The sequence below is a fragment of the Penaeus vannamei genome, chromosome 41, assembly GCF_042767895.1.
Source record: "Penaeus vannamei isolate JL-2024 chromosome 41, ASM4276789v1, whole genome shotgun sequence".
Classification (NCBI taxonomy): Eukaryota; Metazoa; Arthropoda; class Malacostraca; order Decapoda; family Penaeidae; genus Penaeus; species Penaeus vannamei.
This window is the reverse complement of record NC_091589.1, coordinates 21,292,394-21,317,393: the sequence shown is the minus strand read 5'-3', so window position 1 is coordinate 21,317,393 and position 25,000 is coordinate 21,292,394. Positions and strand designations below refer to the sequence as shown.

Genomic DNA, 25,000 nt, shown 5'->3' with positions numbered 1-25,000 from the left:
ATGGAGGGAAGGGTTTGGGGAGATAGAGGCAAGGCGGAGGGAGATGGAGGGAAGAGATAAGCAGAGGGGAGGGGAGGGGAAATGATGGGAAGGGAGATAAGAGAGAAAGGGAAAAGGAAGAAGAGATGGGGGAAGGGAGAGGGAGAGGGAGAGGGAGGAAGGGGAAGAAAGGGAGATGAGAGAGGGAGACAAAGGGGAGGGGATTATAGTGGGCACCGAGATGGGAGAGGGGGGGAAGGCAGATGGAAGGCAATGTGAACGAAGGGGGTGGTGGGGAGAGGGAGGGAAGGGAGGGAGGTGGTTCGGAGATGGAAGGAGTAGGTGTGGGGAGGGAGGTGACTTAGGTAAATGGGTGGAGGGGAGACGGAGGGTGGAGGGGAGTGGGAGGGGGAACGTACTGCTGGATGGCGTCCAAATAACTCGTCGAAATGAATGGGGGCGGGCTTACTACCACGTGGGGAGGGGGAGGGAGGGGAGGGGGAGAGACTGCGCGTACAGGAGGTGAGGAGAAAGAGATTGGGGATATAAATGCTAAGAGACTATTTATGTGGTGAGGTGGATTTGATTTTTTTCTTGAGTTGAGTTATGTGTGTGTATATATTTGTGTGTGTGTGTGTGTGTGTGTGCATGTGTGTAAGTGTGATTTATTGCGCCTGGTTGAGAGACAACAATGTGAGGTGTTGCGTATATGTATTTTTCACGTGATTGATAGTAATGCGTTGATTTTATCGGTATTCGTGCGTACATTTGCCTTTGTTTTTGTTGTCGACAACTATCTCTCTCTCTCTTTCTCTCACTTCCACTCTCTATCTCTCTCACTCTCACTCTCTCTCTCTCTCTCTCTCTCTCTCTCTCTCTCTCTCTCTCTCTCTCTCTCTCTCTCTCTCTCTCTCTCTCTCTCCTCTTTTCTCTCTCTCTGCTCTTTCTGGCTATCAATTGTATCTAATCTATCTACTTATCTTTCTCTTTCCCTTTGCTTGTCCTCCCTCCCGCCGCTTTGCAGCCGAGCCAAGGGCGCACCCCCTCCCTTCCCTTCCGCTCCCCACCCTTCCCGTCCGCCCCCCCCCCCCACACACACACACTTCGGTCACGGCCTGGCGGTGTCACGTCCCGTAACCCCGCGTCACGTCCTCTTACGTCACTCGCTCGCGTTTTGTGTCCGTTGCGTCACCGCGTCACACGGAGATGTCGTCTTGAGTCATCTGTCGCCGTGACTGTCTCCGTTGGCGGCGGCGTATCCTGTCCGAATTCCATCCTAGGTGCTTGGGTACTATTTGGGGTGGCTTGCCGTTCGCGTTCCTGGCACCTTGGCCCACTTCTGCGTGGCCCTCTGCTTGCGCTTTGACACCCCCCCCCTCCTCCCCCATCTTTGTTCAACCTGGCAGGCTTAGCTAATCACCCTTGCTTATTTGATTACATTTTTAGAAATCTTAGTTTAGGTTATCCATCATTATGTTTCTCTTATTCTTTCTGCTGACATTTTCTTCACTTTTCTCACTCGTTTCATCCATTTAATCCATCCCTTTTACCTTCTCCTTCTCCTTCTTCTCCTGCTCCTTCTCCTCTTTCTCCTCCTCCCCGTCTTCCTCTTCCACCTCTTAGCCCTTTCTTTTGAATCAAGCTCTTCCCTTTTCTTAACAAAATGCCCCCAACTTAGTAAAACCAGTGTCACTCCGCACAAACAGAGGGCCGTTTCTCCCCGTACGCTGCGTGGCAATATAATGCTAGAAGGGATGGGTATATAATTGTTTCTTTGTGTTGTCCTCTTCCATCTTGAATTCTCTTTTTTTTCCATTTTCTATTCTTTTATCTTAATTCCTCAATTTCCCTTCGCTTCTCTCATCTTGATTTTCTTCCCAGTCGTTTCTGTCAATGTTTCTTTTTTTTATTTATTTCCCTTTATATTTCCTCTTTCTTTTCTCTTCCTCCTCCCCTCTCCGCATTTTTATTTTGCTCCTCCTTTCCATATTTTCCACCCTATTTTCGTTACTTCTCTTCTGGTTCCTTTTTCTTCCCCAACGCTCACAACCTATTTACCACTCATCCCCCACCCGCTGTCTTTTCTATTCTGGTCCATCTCTAACTTAAGTCCTTTTTTCCCCTCTTTGCATTCCCTTCTCCCCTCCCCCCTCTCTTTCATCTCTCCTTCGCACCATTCTTCCGAGGCAACAGTACCCCACCTACCTCAATATTGCTGATGTTGTTACAACCGGAGACTCACTATCGCTTTTGAAGCTTGAGTAGGCCTACTGTGAACACAACCTTCTCAATGTTGGTAGTCCTACAGAGAGAGCAATATTTGCAATATCACCACAATTTAGGTAATACTGTCGCAGCCATTACAGATTCAAAACAGGACCACAACCATTTAAAACTTAAACGACGCGTCAGCCGCTGTAAATATAAACACTATCACAACCATTATAACTACAACCTTAAAACAACGGTACCACAACCGTTGCAACGTTAAAACATTTCCACAACCGCTGCAACCTTAAAACAACATTTCCACAACCGTTGCAACGTTAAAACATTTCCACAACCGCTGCAACCTTAAAACAACATTTCCACAACCGCTGCAACCTTAAAACATTTCCACAACCGCTGCAACCTTAAAACATTTCCACAACCGCTGCAACTTTAAAACAACATTTCCACAACCGCTGCAACCTTAAAACATTTCCACAACCGCTGCAACCTTAAAACAACATTTCCACAACCGCTGCAACTTTAAAACAACATTTCCACAACCGCTGCAACCTTAAAACATTTCCACAACCGCTGCAACCTTAAAACAACATTTCCACAACAGCTGCAACCTTAAAACATTTCCTCAACCGCTGCAACCTTAAAACAACATTTCCACAACCACTATAACCCTTTATAAACTTTCCACGACCTATACTGCCTTGAAGACACTACCACAACCTTGGCAACCGGAGGTGAAGGTGTGATTAGCTTTTTATCATTACCCCCTCTTCCTCTCCCCCTTTTCTGTCGCCTTTTTCCTTTCTCTCCCCTTTTCGCTCCCTCATCCTCCCTTTTCTCCCCCTCTCCTATACCTTTTCTCCTCCGTCCGCCTATTTTGCTTCCTCGTTTTCCCTTTTGTATTGTGCTGTACAAAGAACTGTGTGTGTGTGTGTGTGTGTGTGTGTGTGTGTGTGTGTGTGTGTGTGTTAGATTATATTCGGAGTTACTAGTTTTCATGGCTGCAAGAAGTTCGTGTCTTGCAAATGGTGCATCAGCCTCATCTAAAAGTTGGCACTGATAGTCAATTTCATGTTTGTGTTTTGACTTCATGTTCCAGGTAAATGCACTTTAACAGATTATTTTGATCCATCGATTATCACGTGACCGTTTCCAAGGCCCACTGGAGGTTGCCGTTGCTCGAGGAAGAGCGCAAAAAAATGCTCCATCTGCTTGAACACTTTTATCCAATCTTTCGTTTCCCGTTGGACTCTTGCTTTCCTGCTGCGGCGAGGGAGGAGCTGGAGCAGGAGCTGGCGCTGGAGGAGGTGCTGAGAGAGAGAGAGAGAGAGAGAGAGAGAGAGAGAGAGAGAGAGAGAGAGAGAGAGAGAGAGAGAGAGAGAGAGAGAGAGGGAGCGATGAGGAAAGAGAAAGTGAGAAAGAGATTATATTATTATTATTATTTTTTATTATTATTATTATTTTTTTTTTTTTTTTTTTTTTTTTTTTTTACAAATTCACATTTTATTATTGTTAATATTTCTTTTCCTTGGGATTATCTGATTAAAGGTAATAGTGATAAGTAAGAAAAATATGTCGGTCGTATATCCTTATATATCTAGTTGCGTATTTTAACCGGAAATGGAGGAAGAAAAGAATGTTGATGATGATGATGTTTCAAGTACTTCGTTGGTTGAGAAATCTGACAGATGTGTTTGTCTGTTTTTTTGTTTTGTTTTTTCCTCCACGATCCTTTGGTCTCTTTCGATTTATGTATCTTTCTTGTTTTTTGTTTTTTTCTTGTTCTTCTTTATTTCACTTCTCCATTTTCTCTTCTTGTTCTTCCTCCTCCTCCTCTTCTAACTTCTTGTCTCCTCCTCCTCTTCCTCCTCCAACTTCTTTTCTCCTCCTCCTCTTCCTCCACCAACTTCTTTTCTCCTCCTCCTCTTCCTCCTGCTACTACTTTTGTTCTCCTCCTCCTCCATCCTACTTCATCGCCCTTTCTCTTTTTTTTCTCCCGTCCTTCTCCTTTTCCTTCTCCTCTTCCCTCCCGGTCGCCATCCCTTGGGGCTGGGCGTGGTCCTAGAAGCCCTCAGGCAACGTTTATTTTTACAAATTCCGAATTTATTTTAACATTTTACCCCCCCCCCCCTAACCCCCCCTAGAACAACGCGGAATAGTTACGCGGACATGTGGCGGAAGATTTTAAATACTTAATAATACTTTTTTTTTCCTTTTTTTCTTTTCTTTTTTCTTTTTTTTTTCTTTTCTTTTTTCTTTTTTTTTCTTACTCATGTCTATTCTTTGTTCGTTTTCTCTTGCGATGGTTTTAGTTTCTTGTATCTCCTTTTTCTTTTTCGTTTTTGTTTCCTTTTTCTCTCTTTTTAATATGTTTCTCTTTATTTTTTCCTTATCAATTTTCTTTCTTTTTTCTTTATCAATTTTCTTTCTTTCTCTCTCTGTGTATTTTCTCTCTCTCTTTCTCTTTCTCACTTTCTCTCTTTGTCTTTCCTCATTGCTCTCTCTCTCTCTCTCTCTCTCTCTCTCTCTCTCTCTCTCTCTCTCTCTCTCTCTCTCTCTCTCTCTCTCTCTCTCTCTCTCTCTCTCTTTCTCGCCGCAGCAGAAAAGCAAGAGTCCAACGGGGAAATGAAAGATTGGATAAAAATGTTCAAGCAGATGGAGCATTTTTTGCGCTCTTCCTTTAGCAACGGCAACCTCCAGTGGGCCTTGGAAACGGTCACGTGACGATCGATGGATCAAAATGATCTGTAAAATTTCCCTTGTTAGGTCCGTGATAGATTATGCGATCCCGGTTCTTAGTACGTTGCCACAAAATGTTCTCAGACCCCTTGAAATCTTACAGAACAAGGCCACGAGAGTCATTTTGGGTTGCGCAATAACTGCTAAAGTTCTTGTCATGGGGAAAGAGCTTGACCTCCCGTCAGTTCGCAGCCGTATTACTTGGGTCAACACCATACTCGGCATCAGACTTTTGCAGATTCAGTCCAAACCTCAGATTTCCCTTGCATTTTTTAAAGAGATTAATTGTAGGGTTAGGCATGTCCGGCGGCCTCGATACTCCAATCTCATAAAGTCAAACTTGGAATGGAAGGCCAAGACTGCCCAGACTATTCTCAGCTTCAGTGTGTGGAACAATGATTTTAACAACATCCCAGAAGCAACGCTTAATTCACCATGGCATAGATCACATGTTAACGTTCATATTGATAAATTAACAGGGCCAAGATCCATGACTTCAATAACAGAGTTAAATGGCCATTACTTGAAATATATATATGAAAATTTCCACCCCCATCAGGGTACCCCCCCCTACTTGCAATCTACTGTGATGCTTCTACTGATCTACTGATTGGTGTACTAATTCCTGACATTGCTCTTCAAGAAAGTCTGCGAATTTACAACTGGACAAGCACAACTGATGCCGAGTCAGTAGCAATATACCATGCCGTCAAAAAAGGGACTGAACAGCAGCGACACCTAACTGTCTTCTCTGACAGCCATGATGCACTATATAGACTTAAAACATTTAGTCCAGAAAACATGGGAACTATCAATACCATTCACCAAATTGCTAGCCAATCCGAACAGGATATACAAGTGTCACTATACTGGATACCTTCTCATATAGGAATATCAACCTGTGACAACGTAGATAAGTTAGCAAAACAATCATTTTCCTATGAAGAACCATATTATACATTACCGCTATCTATCAGTCAATTGGAAAAACGTGTTATCAGCTGTCTTCGAGATTATGAGGGCCAGGTATGGACCACCGAAAAACTGAAGAAAAGTGGACATGGTACCATCTGGCATTATGAAAATATTGTCGGGTCATGTGATGCTGACAAACCATACAAAGTCTACGATTGACAGCAGGTCATGCTAACCAGGCTACGCATAGGGTATCAATACACTATACATTATGTACAGGATGCAGTTTTGAAGGCAAAGCCAGTTACATATCACCAGTGTAAGATGTGCAAGGCGCCCAAGTCGTATAATCTTACACATTACTTTGTCGCTCAAAAACTGCATCCTGTCGATCAAATAGCACTGTCCAGAGACCAGCACTTATTGCTTATATTAATTTTATCATAGACACTGGTCTTGTCTTCGATATGATTAGGGATATAAAAGTTTTTTTTACCAACTAAATGATATGTGAATAATGTATGCATAATGACACAGTCCTTCAGGCATGTAGAACTAACGTTTGACTAATAGCCCTTTACATAAATATAAGCATAGCCAGTTGGATAGATGTGGTAGCATCTTACCCTGGCTTTTTACAGGGCATGTACGCTGTTCTGTAAATAAATATTATCAAATCAAATATCTTCCTCCCTCCCTTACCCTCTCTTCCTCTCTCCCTTACCCTCTCTTCCTCTCACCCTTACCCTCTCTTCCTCCCTCCCTTACCCTCTCTTCCTATTTCCTCTTACCCTCTCTTCCTCCCTCCCTTACCCTCTCTTCCTCCCTCCCTTACCCTCTCTTCCTCCCTCCCTTACCCTCTCTTCCTCTCTCCCTTACCCTCTCTTCCTCTCTCCCTTACCCTCTCTTCCTCTCTCCCTTACCCTCTCTTCCTCTCACCCTTACCCTCTCTCCCTCCCTCCCTTACCCTCTCTTCCTCCCTCCCTTACCCTCTCTTCTTCTCTCCCTTACCCCCTCTCCCTCTCTCCCTTACTCCCTCTTCCTCTCCCCCTTACCCTCTCTTCCTCTCTCCCTTACCCTCTCTTCCTCTCTCCCTTACCCTCTCTTCCTCCCTCCCTTACCCTCTCTTCCTCCCTCCCTTACCCTCTCTTCCTCCCTCCCTTACCCTCTCTTCCTCCCTCCTTACCCTCTCTTCCTCCCTTACCCTCTCTTCCTCCCTCCCTTACCCTCTCTTCCTCCCTCCCTTACCCTCTCTTCCTCCCTCCCTTACCCTCTCTTCCTCCCTTACCCTCTCTTCCTCCCTCCCTTACCCTCTCTTCCTCCCTCCCTTACCCTCTCTTCCTCCCTCCCTTACCCTCTCTTCTTCCCTTCCTTACCGTCCTTCTTCCCTTCCTTCCTCCCTCTATCCCTTATCTTTTTTATATATATATTTTTCATCTCATCACTCTCCCTTTTGAGGGATTATCTTATATACAATTATGTATAGCAGTTTGTCACTATTTTTTACCTCAACAAACGCCCTGCGCAAAAAGAAAGTGAGATATGTCACGCGTTTGTTAAGAGAGAAGATGACTTATCGTGAGCAAACATCTCTCTGTTTATGATAGAGATCAAAGCATGTTTGTATTTTTTCCTTACTTTTTTTTCTTTTTCTCCTTTTTTTTGGAGGGGGGGGGGTTGGGGGATAGGATGGTGGGTAGCGGATTGCTGAAGATGTCGGCGTTTATTACGGTTCTGGAGGGTGAGTTTAGAAGACAGCCAATGATTCAATTTGTACGTTGCGTGTCATGCAGGGAGGGTGGGAGGAGAGGGAGAGGGAGAGGAGAGGGAGAGGGAGAGGGAGAGGGAGAGGGAGAGAGAGAGAGAGAGAGAGAGAGAGAGAGAGAGAGAGAGAGAGAGAGAGAGAGAGAGAGAGAGAGAGAGAGAGGAGAGAGAGAGGAGAGAGTTGAGAGAGAGAGGAGAGAGTGCGAAGGAGAGAGAGAGGGAGAGAGAGAGAGAGAGAGAGAGAGAGAGAGAGAGAGAGAGAGAGAGAGAGAGAGAGAGAGAGAGAGAGAGAGAGAGAGAGAGAGAGAGAGAGAGAGTGAGAGAGAGAGAGAGGAAGGGGGAGGGGGAGATAGAATTGGAGAGAGGGGGAGGGCTAGCTATAGAGGGAGAGGTAGAGTGAAAGTGAGGGGGGAAGCGGAACAGACAGACAGACACATATAGAAACAGAGGTAGAGAGAGACAGAAGGTGGGGAGGGGGGGAATGACACGGGATATGTGTCTGTCAGTCTGTCAGTTTGAGAACGTACCTGTGTAGAGGCTGGCATCTGTATATATATTAAGAGAGAAGCGGGGAGGCAGAATAGAGGGACAGACAGACAGAAATAATCCACTGTCATTTTTGTGTAGAGTTTAAAAGTAACCAAACTATAAAAGTATTTGCTGCTACAGAAGGAATGTAACTGAAGAATTGTTCAGAAGGGGAGAGAGAGAGATGAAAATAAAAAACAAGAGAGAGAGAGAGAAGACAGAGGAAAGAAGAAAGAGAATATGAAAGTGAAAGAAAAGGAAAGAAAGGAAAAGTAAAAGAGAACACAAGAAAGAAACGGTAGGGAATAATTGAACGGGAAAGGGGGAAGAGAGGAGAAGCGAAGGAAGAACAAACGCAAGTGGACGGGGATAAAGGGAGTAACATTGGCAGAGGTGAAAAATTAAACTGTCTCCTTTTTGCCTCTGCGCAGGGGAGGGAGAGCTTTGAAGGGGGGGGGAGAGGTATGAAGGGGGAAATGGCGGTGGGGAGGGGGGTAGGGGGGGCGAAAGGGACGTGGATATACGCTCCGTGTCTGCGGCATCATCACTTTTTTTTTCCCGTCGGATGGGGGTGTCTGCATTCCTCTCTCTCTTCTTTTCTCTTTTCTTTTTCTTCTCTTCTCCTGTTTTTTCCTTTCTTCTCTTTTCTCCTTTCTTCTTCTCTTTTCCTTTTCTTCTTCTTCTCTCTCATCGTTTCGTCTTCTATTTTCTTCCTTCCTCCCTTTTTCGTTTCCCTTTCTGAACTTTTCTCTTTAATCTTTCTCTTCCCTTTCCTTCCCTCTCACTCTTCATTCATTCACCCCCTCCTCTTTCTCCTCTTCCATTTCCCGTTTCCCTTTCTCCTCCCCTCCTCCTCTCTGCCCCTCTCCCTTATTTTTTTTTTCTCTAGTTTCCCTCCTCCTCTTCCATTTCCCGTTTCCCTTTCTCCTCCCCTCCTCCTCTCTGCCCCTCTCCCTTATTCCCTTCTCTAGTTTTCCTCCTCCTCTTTCTCCTTTTCCATTTTTCGTTTCCATTTCTCCTTGCCCCTGCCCCCCCCCCTTTAGACTCACCCCTTGGCGCCATTCTACCGGGGGTTTATGGGGAATGGGACGGGGGGGGGAGGTTAAAAATAAAAAGTTTCTTTTCGACAGGCGAACCCGGCGTATATGCAGTCGCTGTGCAGGTACGCGGGCGAGAGTGAGTGAGAGACAGACAGACAGATAAACGGGGGGAGGGGAGTGAGACAGACAGACAGATAAATAGGGGAAGAGAGAGAGACAGACAGACAGATAAACGGGGAGAGAGAGAGAGAGACAGACAGACAGATAAACAGGGGGGAGAGAGAGAGACAGACAGACAGACAGATAAACAGGGGGGAGAGAGAGAGACAGACAGATAACCAGGGGGAGAGAGAGAGACAGACAGACAAATAAACAGGGGGAGAGAGAGACAGACAGACAGACAAATGGAGTGACACTTACAGAGAGGGTGAGTGAGTTAGAGTGAGGGAGAGAGAGAGTGAGTCGGTGAGTAAGTGGTTGAGTGAGCGAGAGAGTGACAGAGAGAGCGTGGGGCACCTCTGCCGCAGGGAAAGTAAAAAGAAATTACTCTCACCTCGCACATACACCTCCTGTAGCACAACTTCCACGGCAGGTCAGTGTCTGCATCGTTTAAATAGCAGTGCCGGGACGCTCTCCACTCGAAACTGCTCTTTTATTCGAAACTGCTCTTTTATTCGAAACTGCTCTTTTATTCGAGTTGCTAAACTACTGCTTCGGTATTTGCAGCGTCATACACCATACTTTAGTTGACATCAAGGACTCATTTTAATCACTGGGGAGATTTGAAAGGCATGCTCGCCATTGCTTCTGTAATATGTATCTCACGAGGGACTGGCAAGACGAAGAGGAGAGGGGAAGGGAGAGGGAAAGGGAGGGAGAGGGGAAGGAGAAGGAGAGGGGAAGGAGAAGGAGAGGGAGAGGGGAAGGAGAAGGAGAGGGAGAGGGAGAGGGAGATGGAGCACAGGAAGAGAACTAATGACAACTTCCGTCTCTTAGTTTCTGTAACGATCATCATTGTTTTTTCTTGCTGCGCCATCTCTGTCTCTTCAAGGAAGAGGGTGAAGAAGGGGAGAAAAACAAATCACATTGTGAGAGAAAGGAGTAGATGAAATAGAAGAAGGGCTGGAATAGGAGGGGAAAAGGAGGAAAGGAGTAGGAGGATGGAGAGAAAGAGGGGGAAAGAAAATATAAATGATAAGAAAAAACAGATATGATGAGGGAGCGAGAGAAAGAAGGAGTGAGGAAACGAAATAGGGAAGGGGAGAGAAGAAACGAAAGAAAAGGCAGAGGAGACAAAAAAGATGGATAAGGCGTGATGAAGCGTGCAGGTGATAAAAGTTGCTGGCGTCGTGCTGCGGATCCTGAGTAAACAGGGAGAGGGGCTCGGCTGTCAGCAAGCGATCGGTGCCTGCTGACAGCGGAGTGACAGCAGTGCATTAGATGTTTTTGTAAGAGTTGCTTCTGCTCTGGCGGCTACCTCTTTTCTGCTCGCCTCGGCAAACGAGCGGCAGATAAGCAGAAAGATAAAGAAAGGACATTGGCTCCCGACCATTCTTGAAACGGAGCCGATGCGGTATGAATGAAACTACTTTTTTTTAACTTTCTAATTATTTATTTAGGTTTTTATATAAGTAAGCGAGCCTGTGTATCAGCGGCTTCCGACCTCTTGTAACGTGTTGTCCGCCGGAACGGATTTATGATCTTTCCGACCCATCAGACATCCCACCTCCACAGCACGACTCAAGTGAAAATGAGCCTTATAGCAACCTGCCGAACGGGAGAGGGATAGTTCATTGCGCCGTCGACCTCCCCGTTTCCCTGCCTACGAGTGGTTCATATGCGCTCTTGTTCAGTTGAGGTGTACTATCCGTGTGGCAGAGAAGTCTTTGGCTTCTGCGTGTGCATTTATGTGCATTCATGTCTGTTTATCTGATTTGTATGGAAATAGAGATGTACACACACACTCACACTCACGCATATGTATTTATACACATACACACACATGTATTATATATATATATATATATATATATATATATATATATATATATATGTATGTATGTATGTATTTGTGTGTATGTATCTATATACATACACACATACATATTTATATATTATACCATTTGTTTTCTTCTTCCCCCCAAGACAAGATCTCCAATTAGCGGGCAAAGCTGGCGGCACTGATTACCTGCGCTCTCGGGGGTTTCGTTTCGGGAAGCACAGGGGGGAGGGGGGATATGGGGGCGGAGGGAGGGAGGGGGGGGGGCGGTCGTCTGGTCCTTCCGCCCGTGCTGTTGCGAGCGAAGCCAGTGTAGGCGGTGTGTGTGTGCGTGTGTGTGGTGTGTGTGTGTGTGTGTGTGTGTGTGTGTGTGTGTGTGTGTGTGTGTGTGTGTGTGTGAGAGAGAGAGAGAGAGAGAGAGAGAGAGAGAGAGAGAGAGAGAGAGAGAGTGAATGTGAGTGTGTGAGGGAGAGAGAGAGAGAGAGAGAGGGAGGTAGAAGAAGAAGAGAGAGAGAGAGAGAGAGAGAGAGAGAGAGAGAGAGAGAGAGAGAGGGCGGGGGAGAAGGAGAGAGAGAGAGGGGGGGAAGAGAAAGAAACAGAAGGCAGACAGACAGCGACGATCCATACGTGTGTACCTGTCCGTGCGTGTGTATGCCCTTTTTATCCCTTTTTATTTATTTTTATTTTTTATTTTATCTTTTTATTTTTATTTATTTTTTTTTTTATTTTTTTTTTTTTATATGTATGTATCCCGTATTTTTGCATCCATGTGTACGAGCGCCCGTATCCACAAGCACTGCGTCCGCCATTTGGCCCGTTATCCGTTAGGTCTCGAATATATTTACTTGTCGTCGGCGGTTGCATTATCCAAGCTTTGCATTCAATGGTCTTTTTTTAATACGCTCTTGGCTCGCCTTGCAACCTGCTGTGCAACCTGCCGTTCGGGTTCTCTCGGTTCTCTCGGGCGGGTGCAGTTCCTATGCAGATCCGCCGTCGTTCTCCCGGCGGGCTTCGGGGACGCGTCTGTTACCATGGTTACAGCCTCTTCTTACTCCAGTCCGTTAATTTCGTCACAGATGGATTTTTGTCGCTGAGTGGAAAAAAAATAGTCTGTTACCCTTTTTGGGGGGGCTATTTTGCCTTTTGTGTTTCTGTCTGTTTCTCTCTCTCTCTCTCTCTCTCTCTCTCTCTCTCTCTCTCTCTCTCTCTCTCTCTCTCTCTCTCTCTCTCTCTCTCTCTCTCTCTCTCTCTCCTCCTCCTCCCTCCTCCCCTCCCCCACCCCCTCCCCTTCCCCCTCCCCCTCCCTTTTGCTCTTTCGCATACAAGGTGTTCGTAACATTTTGTTTTGTTATTTCTCATCTCACATTGAACGACCATTTTTAAAAACCGTGTTCTAGCTGATCATCGGAAATACACGTAAATTCACGTTCAGATTCCATCATCGAACACATGCGATCGTAGCGATTCGCCTTCGCACTCGCCCATCGGACACCGCCTGTTGCCCTGTGATATACCGCGCAATTGCAAACGCGCTGCTAATGAGCCGTAGCGACGTTCCGACCGAGCTCTTAAAACCGGTCCCTTATTGCCGGCAGTTATCGGAAGCTTCTAGACCGAGGGCGTGGAGATTCAGGGTCGTGTTATCATCGAAGCGCGGGCGGCAAGGGAGCAGGAGAGGGAGGGCCGCCCGCATCTCCCTCCGCGCCCTTGCTGCCACGGGGTCCGGTCGTAGGGGATGTGGGGGGAGGGTCGGTGGGCGGGGAGGAGGTGAGGTTCGGGGGGAGGTAGGGTGGCGGTTGGTTGGGGGAGGGAAGGGGGGGGAGGCAAGTTGGGGAGAGGAATGGGAGGGGAGGGGGAGGAGGATTGGAAAAGGGAAAGAGGTACGGGCAAGTAAGGGGAGAGAGGAAAAGGGAGGGTAAAGGGAGAGAGGAAGGGGGACGGGTAGGTAAGGGGAAAAAGGAAGTGAGAGAGAGAGAGAGGAAAGAGGAGGAAGGAGGGAAGGGGATCGAGGTACTAGGTATGGAGAGCGGGAGAAGGAGGAGGAATGGGAAGGAAGGCAGGTACGGAGAGAGAGAGAGAGAGAGAGAAAAGAGAGAGAGAGAGAGAGAGACAGAGAAGGGTGGAGAAGGGTGGAAGGGGAAGGGGCAGATACGAGGAGAGAGAAAGGGGGGAAGGCAAGGGAAGTACGGGACGGAAGGGGTCGGGGAAGTAAGTATAGGAAAGGGAAAGGGGGTTGAGTAGGGAGGGGAAGGTCAGTATGTAAATGCGAAGGGGGTAAGTCGTTAACTATTTAGGTTTTGTTGTGTGTGTGTGTGGTGAAGGGGAGAGGTGAAAGGGGTAAGGAAATGCGCAAGGAAAGAGATAAAGGGGTGTGAATGTATAAAAACTGATGAAAGAAGTAGAAGATAAAGAGACGGACAGAGACAGAATGCCGAGCGGGAAGTGGAAAGACTGGACGCGAAGGATAACGAAGAGAGAAAAATGCGAAACAGCCATTAAAGCGAAGGGGAGAAGTGGAAATCAGATAACAAGGGACAGACAAGTAGCAAGAGGAACGGGAGAGAAAAGTAAGTTAACACAATATGAAAAAAGAAGAAAAGGGGACTGACGGGAAGGACGAGAAAACGAAAGGTGGAAACAGAGAGAAAGAAGGGAAGGGAAAGGCAGAGTCGAACAGGAAAAGGAGAAAAGAGATATATTGAAACATGCAATACGTAGAGAAAGAATGGTGAAAACAAACATAAAGAGAAGGGAAAGAAAAAAAGAAAGTTAAGGAGGAGACAAGAAGATAAAAGTAGGGAAGGTGGATACACGAACAGAAAGAAGGAAAAATGAAAAAATTGAAAGAAATTGTGTAAACAGAAGCGGAATGATAAACGAAATAAGGAGTGTTTTGAGAAAGGAAGAAAACCGGGATCTCTTTTCAAATAAATGTTAATAATATTTCTTTTTAGATGGAACAACATTCCTCTTTTTTCATCTTTATGAAGTAATTCGCAAAAGCTAAAAGGGATTTAGTTTATTTAGCAAAGCATTTATTCGTGTTAATTATTTTGTATGTATATTTATATAACCGGGACATTATAGAGAAGGAATGTAAGGCAAGACGTTTTCATTAGGGGAGAGTTTTGTGAAGGGGAGCTATTCAGGAGACGGAGAAACACTAGAAGGAAGGAGAGAAGAGGGGGGAATCGGCGTGGCACGAAGAGGGGAACAGGATAAGGAAAGTGGAGAAAGTGTAAAGGGGAGGATGGCAGACAAACAGACAGACAGACAGACAGACAGACAGACAGGGGAAGAGGGAGAAAAGGAAAGATGAGAGGGAAAGGGGGGGGGGAGGTAGGTCGTAGGCTGTTGCGGGGACGAAGTAGGGAGCCGCCAGGGGGCAGATATTAATAGGCAGTGGTCTTTGTAGGGGAGGAAGAGGGGAAAGAAGGACATGGTTGGCAGGGGAGAGAGGGGAAAGGGAAAGGTAGGGGAAGAGGAGGCGGCGAAGGGGGAAGAGGAAGAAGATGGGGAAGGTAGAGATGGAAACGGGAAGAGGAGGAGGAGAAGAAGGAAGAAGAAGAAGTAGAAGTAGAAGTAGAAGAAGTAGAAGAACAAGAAGCAAGAAGCAAGAAGAAGGAGGAGGAAGAGGAGGAGGACATGGAGAGAATGAGAAACACGAGAGGAAAGGAAAACAGTGAGATCGAGAGAAAGAGAAAAGACGAATGCTTAAGCAAATGAAGAGGAGAGAGGAGAACATAGGAAAGGAAGCGAAGAGAGAGAAACAGACCGACAGAATGCGTAAATTAATGATTGGGATAAGAGGAAGGAAATACATACGGATGGGAGCTGACACCGTGCGCGCTGATACACTAGCTGGTGTGCGTGCATATATAGGTGGAATGAAGGGGATATATTGGTTGTGCGGCGAGAGAGGAGAGGAGAGGAGAGGAGAGGAGAGGAGAGGAGAGGAGAGGAGAGGAGAGGAGAGGAGAGGAGAGGAGAGGAGAGGAGAGGAGAGGAGAGGGACTCAGGTAGGGGGAGATGAATGACACGTAGAAGAAAGAGAGAGAGGGAGAGAATGGAAATTGGGAGTGGATGTGGAGATGAAGGTGGAGGCGGCGGTGATGGAAATGGAGATGTAGCTGGAGATGGGGATGGAGAACTAAAGGAAAGAATTAGATAGGTAAATGAATTAATTATAAATAAATGAATATATATGTATATATGTGCATGTGTGTGTGTGTGTGTTTAAAGGAATTATTGTAAAAAAAAAGGAAAACTGAAAGAGAAAAACGCCTCCCGAGACGACGTCTGCGATGCCCTCCGCCCCGAGAATGCTAACCAGCCTCCCTCGCCGCCGCCGCCGCCGCCTCCGTCCCGCGCTGACGGAGGCGGCCCAAGCGCGGGAGGCTGCTGGGGCGGCGGCGGCTGCTCGGGGTCCGTTTGTTTAGGCCTATGGCGTCGGGGGGCTTTTTGTACTGGTATTTATCGATTGCTGTCGGTGGTGTTGGTTTTGTTTTGTCGTTGATATAGTTATTATTTTTGGTTTTGTTAGTATGTTGATTAATATTACTGTTGTTGTTGCTGTTGTTGTTATTGTCATCAAAACGACTCCGCTGTCGTTATGAAAAGAATATATCGCTGTTATTTATTGAATGTGTTATTTATCACATTATCATGGTAAAATTCGTACAATTGCTGTGCCAGAAACTTCGACTAGCGTAGACCCGGCCGCGTCCCGGGATAGGCCTATTTCCTTAACACGCGCGTGGATCTGGTCAGTGAGACCTTCCCAGCGCGTGGACCCTTCGCTTGGCCGACCTCTGACCTGATCTCAGTGACCTTCAAACCAGGTGTTAATGCATGCCACCCCTCCCCTCCCCCCCCCCACTCTCCTCCGCCCCTCATCGTTTTCTTTTCCGTTCCTCCGCCCCCGCCCCACCTCTCGGCTCTTTTTCTCCTCCTCCCCCCGTCTTCCCCGGCGCTCTTATCCTCCACCCCGTCCCTCCCCTCCTCTCTTCCACTCCTCCACCCCCTCCCCTTCTCTCTTCCTCTCCCTCCACCCCCTCCCCTTCTCTCTCTTCCTCTCCTCCACCCCTCCCCTCTTCCTCTCCTCTACCCCCTTCACTCCTCCACCCCCTCTCTTTCACTATCCACGTCCTACCTCCTCTACCCCTTCACCCGTATTCCCTCTCCCTTCCCCTCATTCTCTCTGCGCTCATACTCTTCCTCTCTCCCTCACCCTCTCTTCCCTCTCACCTCATCCACCCATTCCCTGTCACCACCTCCTTCTCTCCCTCCCTCTCCTCACTCTCCCCGCCCCCTCCCTTCACTCTCCTCCTCACCCTCACCCCTCCCTTCACTCTCCCCTCCTCCTCCCTTAACTCTCCCCTCACCCTCACCCCTCCCCTCCTTCACTCTCCCCTCACCCTCACCCCTCCCCTCCCCCTCCCTTCACTCTCTCCTCCCCCTCCATTCCCCCTCCCTTCACTCTCCCCTCACCCTCCTTCACTCTCCCTCCCCCTCCCTTCACTCACCCCTCCCCCCCCCTCACTCTCCCCTCCCCTCCCCCCACCCCTCTTCCCACCCTTCCTCCCAGGTGGACTGGATGCTGCATCTCTTTCGGCTCAGCTCTCGGGGGTCACGGATTTTATCTCTCTCCTCTCGGCCTTTGTTGCAGGTATACAAGGTCGCTGACCCTTCGTCGACGGCGGCCGGAGTCGATACGGCCTGGCTGGCTGGGTTGGCCCGGCCGCTTCCTTCCTTCCTTCCTTCTCAAGCAGTCCGCCGCACGCGCTCTTCCTCTCTCTTTTTCTCTTCTTTTTCTTTCTTTTTTTCTTTTTCTATTTTTCTTCTTCTCTTTCTCTTTCTCTTTCTCTTTCTCTTTCTCTCTCTCTCTCTCTCTCTCTCTCTCTCTCTCTCTCTCTCTCTCTCTCTCTCTCTCTCTCTCTCTCTCTCTCTCTCTCTCTCTCTCTCTCTCTCTCTCTCTCTCTCTCTCTCTCTCTCTCTCTCTCTCCTCTCTCTCTCTCTCTCTCTCTCTCTCCCTCTCCCTCTCTCTCTCTCCCTCTCTCTCTCTCCCTCTCTCTCTCTCTCTCTCTCTCTCTCTCTCTCTCTCTCAGAGCGGGTCTGCAGCGACCATACAAGCTCACGTTTACCGTCCTCTTAATCCCCCCCCCCCCCGGGTTTAACAGGGATGTCATAATGGCCGCGGGTCGTACCATGCCGTCTGCTCCGGTTAGGGGAGGTCGTAGGTTGTGGGGGTGGGGTGGGGTGGGCTAAGGTGCTGAAGGTAGGATGGGTTGAGGTGGTGGGAACAGGGTTGGGGTGGGCTGAAGTGGTAGAGGGTAGTGGGGGCTGAGGTGGTGGGGATAGGGGTAGGGTGGGTTGAGAAGGGGTGGGTTGGGATGGGGGTGGGGGCTGAGGTGTTGAAGGTAGGGGTGGGGTGGGGTGGGGTGGGCCGAGAACGGGTGGGTTGGGGAAAGTCGTGTGGCGTACTTCCTGCCCTTCCCCCTCGTGCCTTTTTGGTGTTGCTTGGTTCACGCATGCAAGCTGGTTTTGCTCGCCCGCTCGCGTTCTTGGTTCGGTGCTTGGGTAGTGGGGGTGTGGGGGGGGAGGGGGTGTTGGGATTGAGTGTTCATATTCATCTGTATGGAAGGTTGTAGGTGTATGCATATATGTTTGTGTGTGTAGATTTGTTCGTGCGAGTGTCTGTGTTAAGTGTATGTTATTGTAATTTTATTTGTGTATCAAATACAGGCACGCGCGCGCGCGCGCACACACACACACACACACACACACACACACACACACACACACACACACACACACACACACACACACACACACACACACACACATACACACACACACACACGAACGCACGTGCGCATAGGCAAGCTAGGAAGAAGACTGCAATTATGAGCTACACAAAGCGGGGGCGATTCATGTCCGTGCCGGGAGGGTGGGGAGGGGGCAGGGTAGGGGAGGAGAGGGATCAAGGGGGGATAGGGCTTTGGTTAAGAGGGAGGGGGGAGGGGGGAGGGTGCTGTCTAGTAGATGACAAACACCCACAATCATTTCCGTTAATTCACAACCGGACACGTGCACAACGAGGCTTTCCGTTCACCACTCTGCCATTAATAACATATTGCCTGATAGCGTGTTCATTGTTTTTGTTTTTGTTTGTTTGTTTGTTTTGTTTTTCGCGCAAGACAAGTCCGTGTCAAAGTCTAATAGGCAGCCGCGCCCAGAGATTTTCGTGTGGGTATTTTGAGTGGGTGTGGATTTGCGTGCGGATGTGCGAGGGAAAGGAGAAAAGAGAATGTGTGTGGGAAAAAGTGGTAGAGAAAATTAAAAACAAAGAGAAGAGGGAAGGGAAGAACTGATTAGACTTCAGATTGTATGCCTGAGGGAGAGGAAGAGAGAGAAAGATGGAGTAGAATCAGACAAATGCATACAGATAGGCACAAAAACAGACCTATTTACAGAATCAAAACAAACAAACAAACAAACAAATATTGCCAGGCACAGGACGCCCATGGAAGCATAGAAACAAGCGTAACAAAAGAAAAGCACAAAGGAAATGAGATGATAACACCTTGGGTCCGCTTCTGCGAGTGCGTGCGTGTTTGCATGTAAGTGGGCGCACGTGCTTGGTCGTGACATGCGTGAGTGGCGCCCATGAGGTTGCACGCGGAGAGTCGGTGCCGCGATCTTGGTCACTGTGTCAGGCGGCGCACTTGCGAGATGCTGGTGGCTCCGCGTGGCTCTGGGCGCCTTTTTGCTGCTGCTGCTTGAGGCTTCTTGGTATTTGAAGGAAAGGATATTTTGTCATGGGGGTTGGTGTGTGTCCGTCCTCATCTTTTGTTTTCCTATTTTCCGTTCGTTTGTGTCTCTTACGTGTATATTAATTATTTCTATTTGAAGATCTCATGGGAGTTTATCCGATTTGTTTTTTATGTCTTCCTTCTAAAAATCTGATATGAAGAATGTATTTTCCATTTAGGACATTCCCATTTTTCTTTGGCGCTCTCGGACCCATAGCAATGATATTTCTTTTTTCCTGGCGGCCTATTTATAGTTTCTATATTTTATATAGATGTAAAATTAACATGTCTTCTAATAATTAATAATAATAATAATAATAATAATTAAAACTAATCATGACTCGCTTTTCCCTCCCTCAGTTCCGGGCCCTCCGGAGAACCTGACGCTGCTCCGGGTGCACGACCGCTCCGTGGACCTGCAGTGGTCGCAGCCCTCGGAGCCCAACGGGGAGATCCGGGGCTACCGCGTCTACTACATGCAGGGCAACTACACCAGCGTTCGCACCGTCCACGCCAACGAGCCCAACATACTCTACTCTCTCCATGACCTCAGTGAGTACCCTGTGTCTGTGTTGGGGTTGGTGTGGGAGAAGGGGGGGTGGTTGGATGGGGGGGGGGGACTGCATATCCTGGTTTCTTCAGTGAGAGCCTAGTGTCTGTGTTGGGGTTTGTGTGGGAGAAGGGGGTGGTTGGGTGTGGGGGGGACTGCATATCCTGGTTTCTTCAGTGAGAGCCTGGTGTCTATGTTAGGGCTTGTTGGGGGAGAAAGGGAGGGGGAGGGGGGGGGACTGGTGGGGGGGGGGGAAGTGGGGACGAGCTCTACCTGTTGTGCTTTCTATGTGGCTTCGGTGAGTACATGTTGTCTATGTTGGGGATTGTTTGGAGGAGGGGAGGGGGTGTTAGGTTTGAGGGAGGGGGGTGTTGGTCTGGGTTTCGTGTGGGAGGGGTTTGATGGAGGGGTTAGAAATGGAGGGTGGGGGGAGGGAGGAGTTTAGGGATGCGTCAAGGCTTGTCTGATCCTCGGGGGGGGGATGAGGATTTAGAGATGGAGTGTTAGGGAGTTGTTTACTCTCAGGGGGCGGGGGGGGGCTTCAGAATAGGATGATGGGCGGGAGGTATCGTATTAAAAGGTGGGGTTTAGCGTTGGGGTTAGGGGTTGTCTGAGCTCAGGTTGGGGAGGAGTTAGGGGGCTTAGGGATGGGATGCTTTGGGGGAGGGGGGCCTCATCTGATCTCCAAAAGAGGGGGAGGGAGGGGAAAGGGGTCGGGATTGGCTGCCGCACCGACGCTAATCCTGCTCTGGGGTCAGGGTGCGTTTCTGGCGAGGCTGGGGTGCTTCTGTTTACCCCGCTGGTCATGAGGCAAGCACGTACGTTCTCGCCCGGGGGGGGGGGGAGCGACTGGCGGCCGGCGAGGTGATTGCAAGCAGTGTATGTCGCTCACCTTCGTATTCGTTTTTTTTTTTTTTTTTTTTTTTTGTGTGTGTGTGTGTGTGTGTGTGTGTGTGTGTGTGTGTGTCTCTCTCTCTCTCTCTCTCTCTCTCTCTCTCTCTCTCTCTCTCTCTCTCTCTCTCTCTCTCTCTCTCTCTCTCTCTCTCTCTCTCTCTCTCTCTCTCTCTCCCCGCATGTTCGTGACATATTTGGTTCTCGCTCGTTTCTTGTTTGCCTTTCTTCGCGTTTTTTTTTTCTATATTTTCACTCTTTTCCTTCTCTTCCTATTTCCCTATTTCTGTCTTTTCTTTTTATCCAATATCTCCCTTTTTATCTTGCCCTGTTTCTCTCCTTTTCTCTTTCCTTCCTTAAAAAAATCATACTTTCTTCACCTTCATCATTTCTTCCCTCCCTCCCTCCTCCTTTCTTTGCCTTTTTTTCTTTTCCCTGTCATCCCTCTCCTTCTCTTTCTTCCCTTCCTTATTTCCTCCTCTTCTTAAACCATTTCATTCCTTCCTCCTTGTCCTCTTTGCTCCAATCCCTCTCTTTCTTTCCCTCCTCATTGCCCTTTTCCCTTCAGTATTTTTTGCCTCCTCTCCATCTTGCCTTCTCTCCTTCCTTCTGTTTCCTTCTCTCCCTCCTTCCCTCCCTCTCTCTCCCTTCCTCCCTCCCTTTTCTTACCTCCCTCTTCTTCATCCCTCCCTCCCTCTCCCTATCTCCCTCCCTCCCTCTCTCCTTCTCTCCCTCCCTTCCTCTCTCCCTCCCTCCCTCCCTCCCCCCTCCTCCTCCCTCTCTTCATCCCTCCCTCCCTCCCTCCCTCTCCTTCCTTACCGCGTCTGGCAAGCACTTCCTTTAATTTTCGGTTAAATCTCTGGAACACGATAGGTCGGATAAGCATTTGACAGGCCCGACAGTGATTCACCGACGCATCCGACCTTGGGGCCTTAAAGTGTTTTTTTCGGTGGTGCTCTCTCTCTCTCTCTCTCTCTCTCCCTCTCTTTCTCTCTCTCTCTCTCTCTCTCCCTCTCTGTCTCTCTCTGTCTCTCTCTGTCTCTCTCTCTCAGGCTCTGTCTCTGTCTCTGTCGCTGTCTCTCTCTCTCTCTCTCTCTCTCTCTCTCTCTCTCTCTCTCTCTCTCTCTCTCTCTCTCTCTCTCTCTCTCTCTCTCTCTCTCTCTCTCTCTTTCTTTCTGTGCCTCTCTGTCTCTTGTTTCGTTATTTTTCTTTGTATGTGTTGCTGTTTGTGTATTATTTTTGTTTTCTTTCTTCTCCCTTAATATATCCTCTCCTCTCTTCGCTCTTCTCTCTTCTCTCCTCTTCATTTCTCTCCTCTTCATTTCTCTCCTCTCCTCTCTTCGCTCTTCTCTCTTCTCTCCTCTTCATTTCTCTCCTCTTCATTTCTCTCCTCTCCTCTCCCCTTCTCTCTCTCCTCCCCTCTTCTTTTCTCTTCTCTTTCTCTCTCTCTCTCTCTCTCTCTCTCTCTCTCTCTCTCTCTCTCTCTCTCTCTCTCTCTCTCTCTCTCTCTCTCTCTCTCTCTCTCTCTCTCTCTCTCTCTCTCATTTTCTCTATTTGCTTCTCTTTTTGTCTTCTTCTATTATCATCTTCTTTCATCTCCTTGGATATCTGAGCTGAGGCGGAGGTTGGGTAACACAGCCAAGGTATCCTCTCAACAGAAGAGGAGGAGGAGAAGGAGGAGGAGGAGGAGGAGGAGGAGGACGACTACGGAAGAGGAGAATGAAGAGAAGGAATAAAATGAAGAGTAAAAGGAGGAGGAGGAGGAGGAGGAGGGATAAGACGTGGATGAGTACGAATAGGAGAAGGAGGAGGAGGCAGAGAAGGAGGAGGAGGAGGAAGAGGATGAATAGGAGGAGGAGGAGGGGGAGGAAGAAGCCTCGGTTGTGTCTTCGTTGGTTGGTGATGTGTGTCGTGTGCAAAGGCCGAAGTCTCTGTTCGGTTACCTCGTAATTCTTGCTCGCTGTCGACCGCATTGGCCTTGCAAGATGCAGGCAGGCACGAAATTTATTTCAGGATTTATACACACGTATACATCTACGTATTTTTATTATTATTATTATTGTTATCATTATTATTATTATTATGACTTTTAAAGGGGATGGGAATGCGTGTGTTGATGGAGGCGCATCTCCTTGGGCGGCGCAGCGTTGCAACTCCCATGGGAAACCAGGAACAGTGTGCAATGGCCGCGTAGACGCTCGGCAATACACCTTTAAGGCTCTGTGGAAATTCCGATTTCAAGGTCGTCGGGGTGGAATTTAAAAACTTAAACGCGATCTTGACTCGTGTGGGTTTTAATGGGTCGTGGTCGTAGTCGTTTTGTGAGTGTCGTCCTTGTCTCTCCGTGGCCTTTGACTCTTCCATTTTTATCAGCTCGTTCTTGTTCCTCTTTTGGCGTTGGGATGACTGTTTGGTCTGTGTGGGTTTTTTTTTTTTTTTTTTTTTTTTTTTTTTGCGTCTTGAGATGATAGGGCTACTATGTTGTTTTTTTCCCCATGTGTGAAGTGACTCTTTGGGTTACTGTGAAAAGGATCTGGTTCGAAGAATCTTTTGTTCTCTGGGTATTACCATTTTGTTTTCATTTTTTCTGTATAAGTTTTATAGTTTTTGACTTGCATGCATTAATTCTTTATTAACTTTCTCTCGCACTCTTTCCTTCCCCTGCCGCCCTCCTTTCCCTCCCTCCCTCCGTCCCTTGCCGCCTCCCCTTTCCTCCCTCCCTCCCTCCCCTGTCGCCTCTCCTTCTCTCCCTCCCTCCTCTGTCGCCTTCCCTTCCCTCCCTCCCTCCGTCCCTTCCCTTGCCTTCCCTTCCCTTCCCTCCACTCCTGCCTCCCACCTTGCATCTCCCTTTCCTCTCCTCCCTACCCCTCATTTCTTCTCTCCTTTGCCTTCTCTGTCTATCCCTCCCATCATCGTGCTCCCCCTCTCCTTCCACCTTTCTCACCCATTCCCCTCTCACTCTTCCACTCCTCCTTCCCCTTCCCCCTCTCCATCCCTTGCCCCTCTCTCCATTTCCCCTCTCCCCTCTCTCCTTCCCCCTCCCCTCATTCGCTTCCTCTTCCACCCTCTCTCCTTCCCCTTCCCCCTCTTCCTCATTCACCCTCCCCCTCCCCACCTCCTCATTCACCCTCCCCCTTCCCCCACCTCCAAGCCCTTCGCCTTCTTTACCTTCCTTCCTCTCTCCATATTTCCCTTTCATCCTTTTCCGATTTTCTTTACTTCACTCCCATTATTTCCCTTTTTTTTATTTTACGATCTTCATTCGGTTATCGCTTATCAATTTTCCGCGACGAATTACCCGCACTTCCGCCTGTCCCGCGGGCGTGATGGGCGCGGCGCTTTGCATATCGTATTTTCTTGCGCTTTCTCATCCTTTCTTGTCCCCTTCTCTCTCGTTCTCTCCTTCTCTCTCTTTGTTGTCTTTCTGATGGCTCTCTGTGTCTTTTCCTTTCTCTATCTCTCTCTTTGGATCTGTTTCTATGTCTATGTCTGTCTCTCTCTTTTTTTTTCTTTCAGTCTTTCTCTCCTTTCTTCGGCATCGTAAATTTGAGCTTGATCTTTCCTGCCTTTGTTCTCCTAAAATCTTTCTTTCTTTCTTTCTTTCTTTCTTTCTTCTCCTCCTCCTCCTCTGTCTTTTCCCACTCCTTTTGCACCTCCCCTTCCACTTCTGCCTACCTATTCTCTTTATTATTTTTCTCAAGTGGTCTCTCAGAGGCAAGAGGATGGAGAGAGAGAGAGAGAGAGAGAGAGAGAGAGAGAGAGAGAGAGAGAGAGAGAGAGACAAAGAGAAAGAGAAAGAGAAAGAGACAGCCTGATGTGGGTGTCAAGATTTTGTTCAATAGTGGCCCATTGTGAGAGAGAGAGGGAAGGCCCTACGACCCCTTGTCATAAAGGTGAAAATCGCCACCCGACCTCGTGATTACTTGTGCATTTCCACAGGGCGTGCATGCAGTTGCACTTTGCACGCGCGCGCTGTGGGAAGCAACGCTGATATCGGCTTCACGGGGTTTAGTTGAGCGGAAAATGGACGGAATTGATGAAATTCTTAGTGGAGTTTGAACGGGGTAGCTAGCAGGGGGTGGGAGGGTAGGGAGTGGGAGGGACAGTGAGTGTAGGGGGAGAGTGGGAGGGACAGTGATAGGGGTGTAAGAGGGTAGGGGTGAAGGATGAGTGGGGACTAGGGGTGTTAGGGTAGGGAGTGGGAGGGACAGTGAGTGTAGGGGATAGTGGGAGGGACAGTGAGTGTAGGGGGTAGGGTGTGTGAGGGTGGGGATGTGGGAGGGACAGTGAGTGTAGGAGGTAGGGGAAGCTGGTAGGGGATGGGAGCGTGGGGAGTGGGAGGGACAGTGAGTGTAGGGGGTAGGGGGTGTTAGGGTGGGGAGTGGGAGGGACAGTGAGTGTAGGAGGTAGGGGGAAGCTGGCAGGGGATGGGAGTGTGGGGAGTGGGAGGGACAGTGAGTGTAGGGGGTAGGGGGAAGCTGGTAGGGGGTGGGAGTGTTGGGAGTAGGAGGGACAGTGAGTGTAGGGAGGTAGGGGGAAGCTGGCAGGGGAT

At 48.3% G+C, this 25,000-nt stretch overlaps 1 protein-coding gene across 5 annotated transcripts in view; it reads left to right on the top strand.

Moving 5' to 3' along the window:
- Positions 1-25,000, top strand: part of Ptp99A (Protein tyrosine phosphatase 99A) — a 1,223,378-nt gene that overhangs the window by 1,103,966 nt on the left and 94,412 nt on the right. For all 5 annotated transcript variants that reach the window (XM_070117631.1, XM_070117630.1, XM_070117628.1 and 2 more), the window contains one exon: positions 19,368-19,559. In XM_070117631.1, the coding sequence (XP_069973732.1) occupies positions 19,368-19,559 (192 nt within the window). The remainder of the gene's footprint in view (positions 1-19,367; positions 19,560-25,000) is intronic.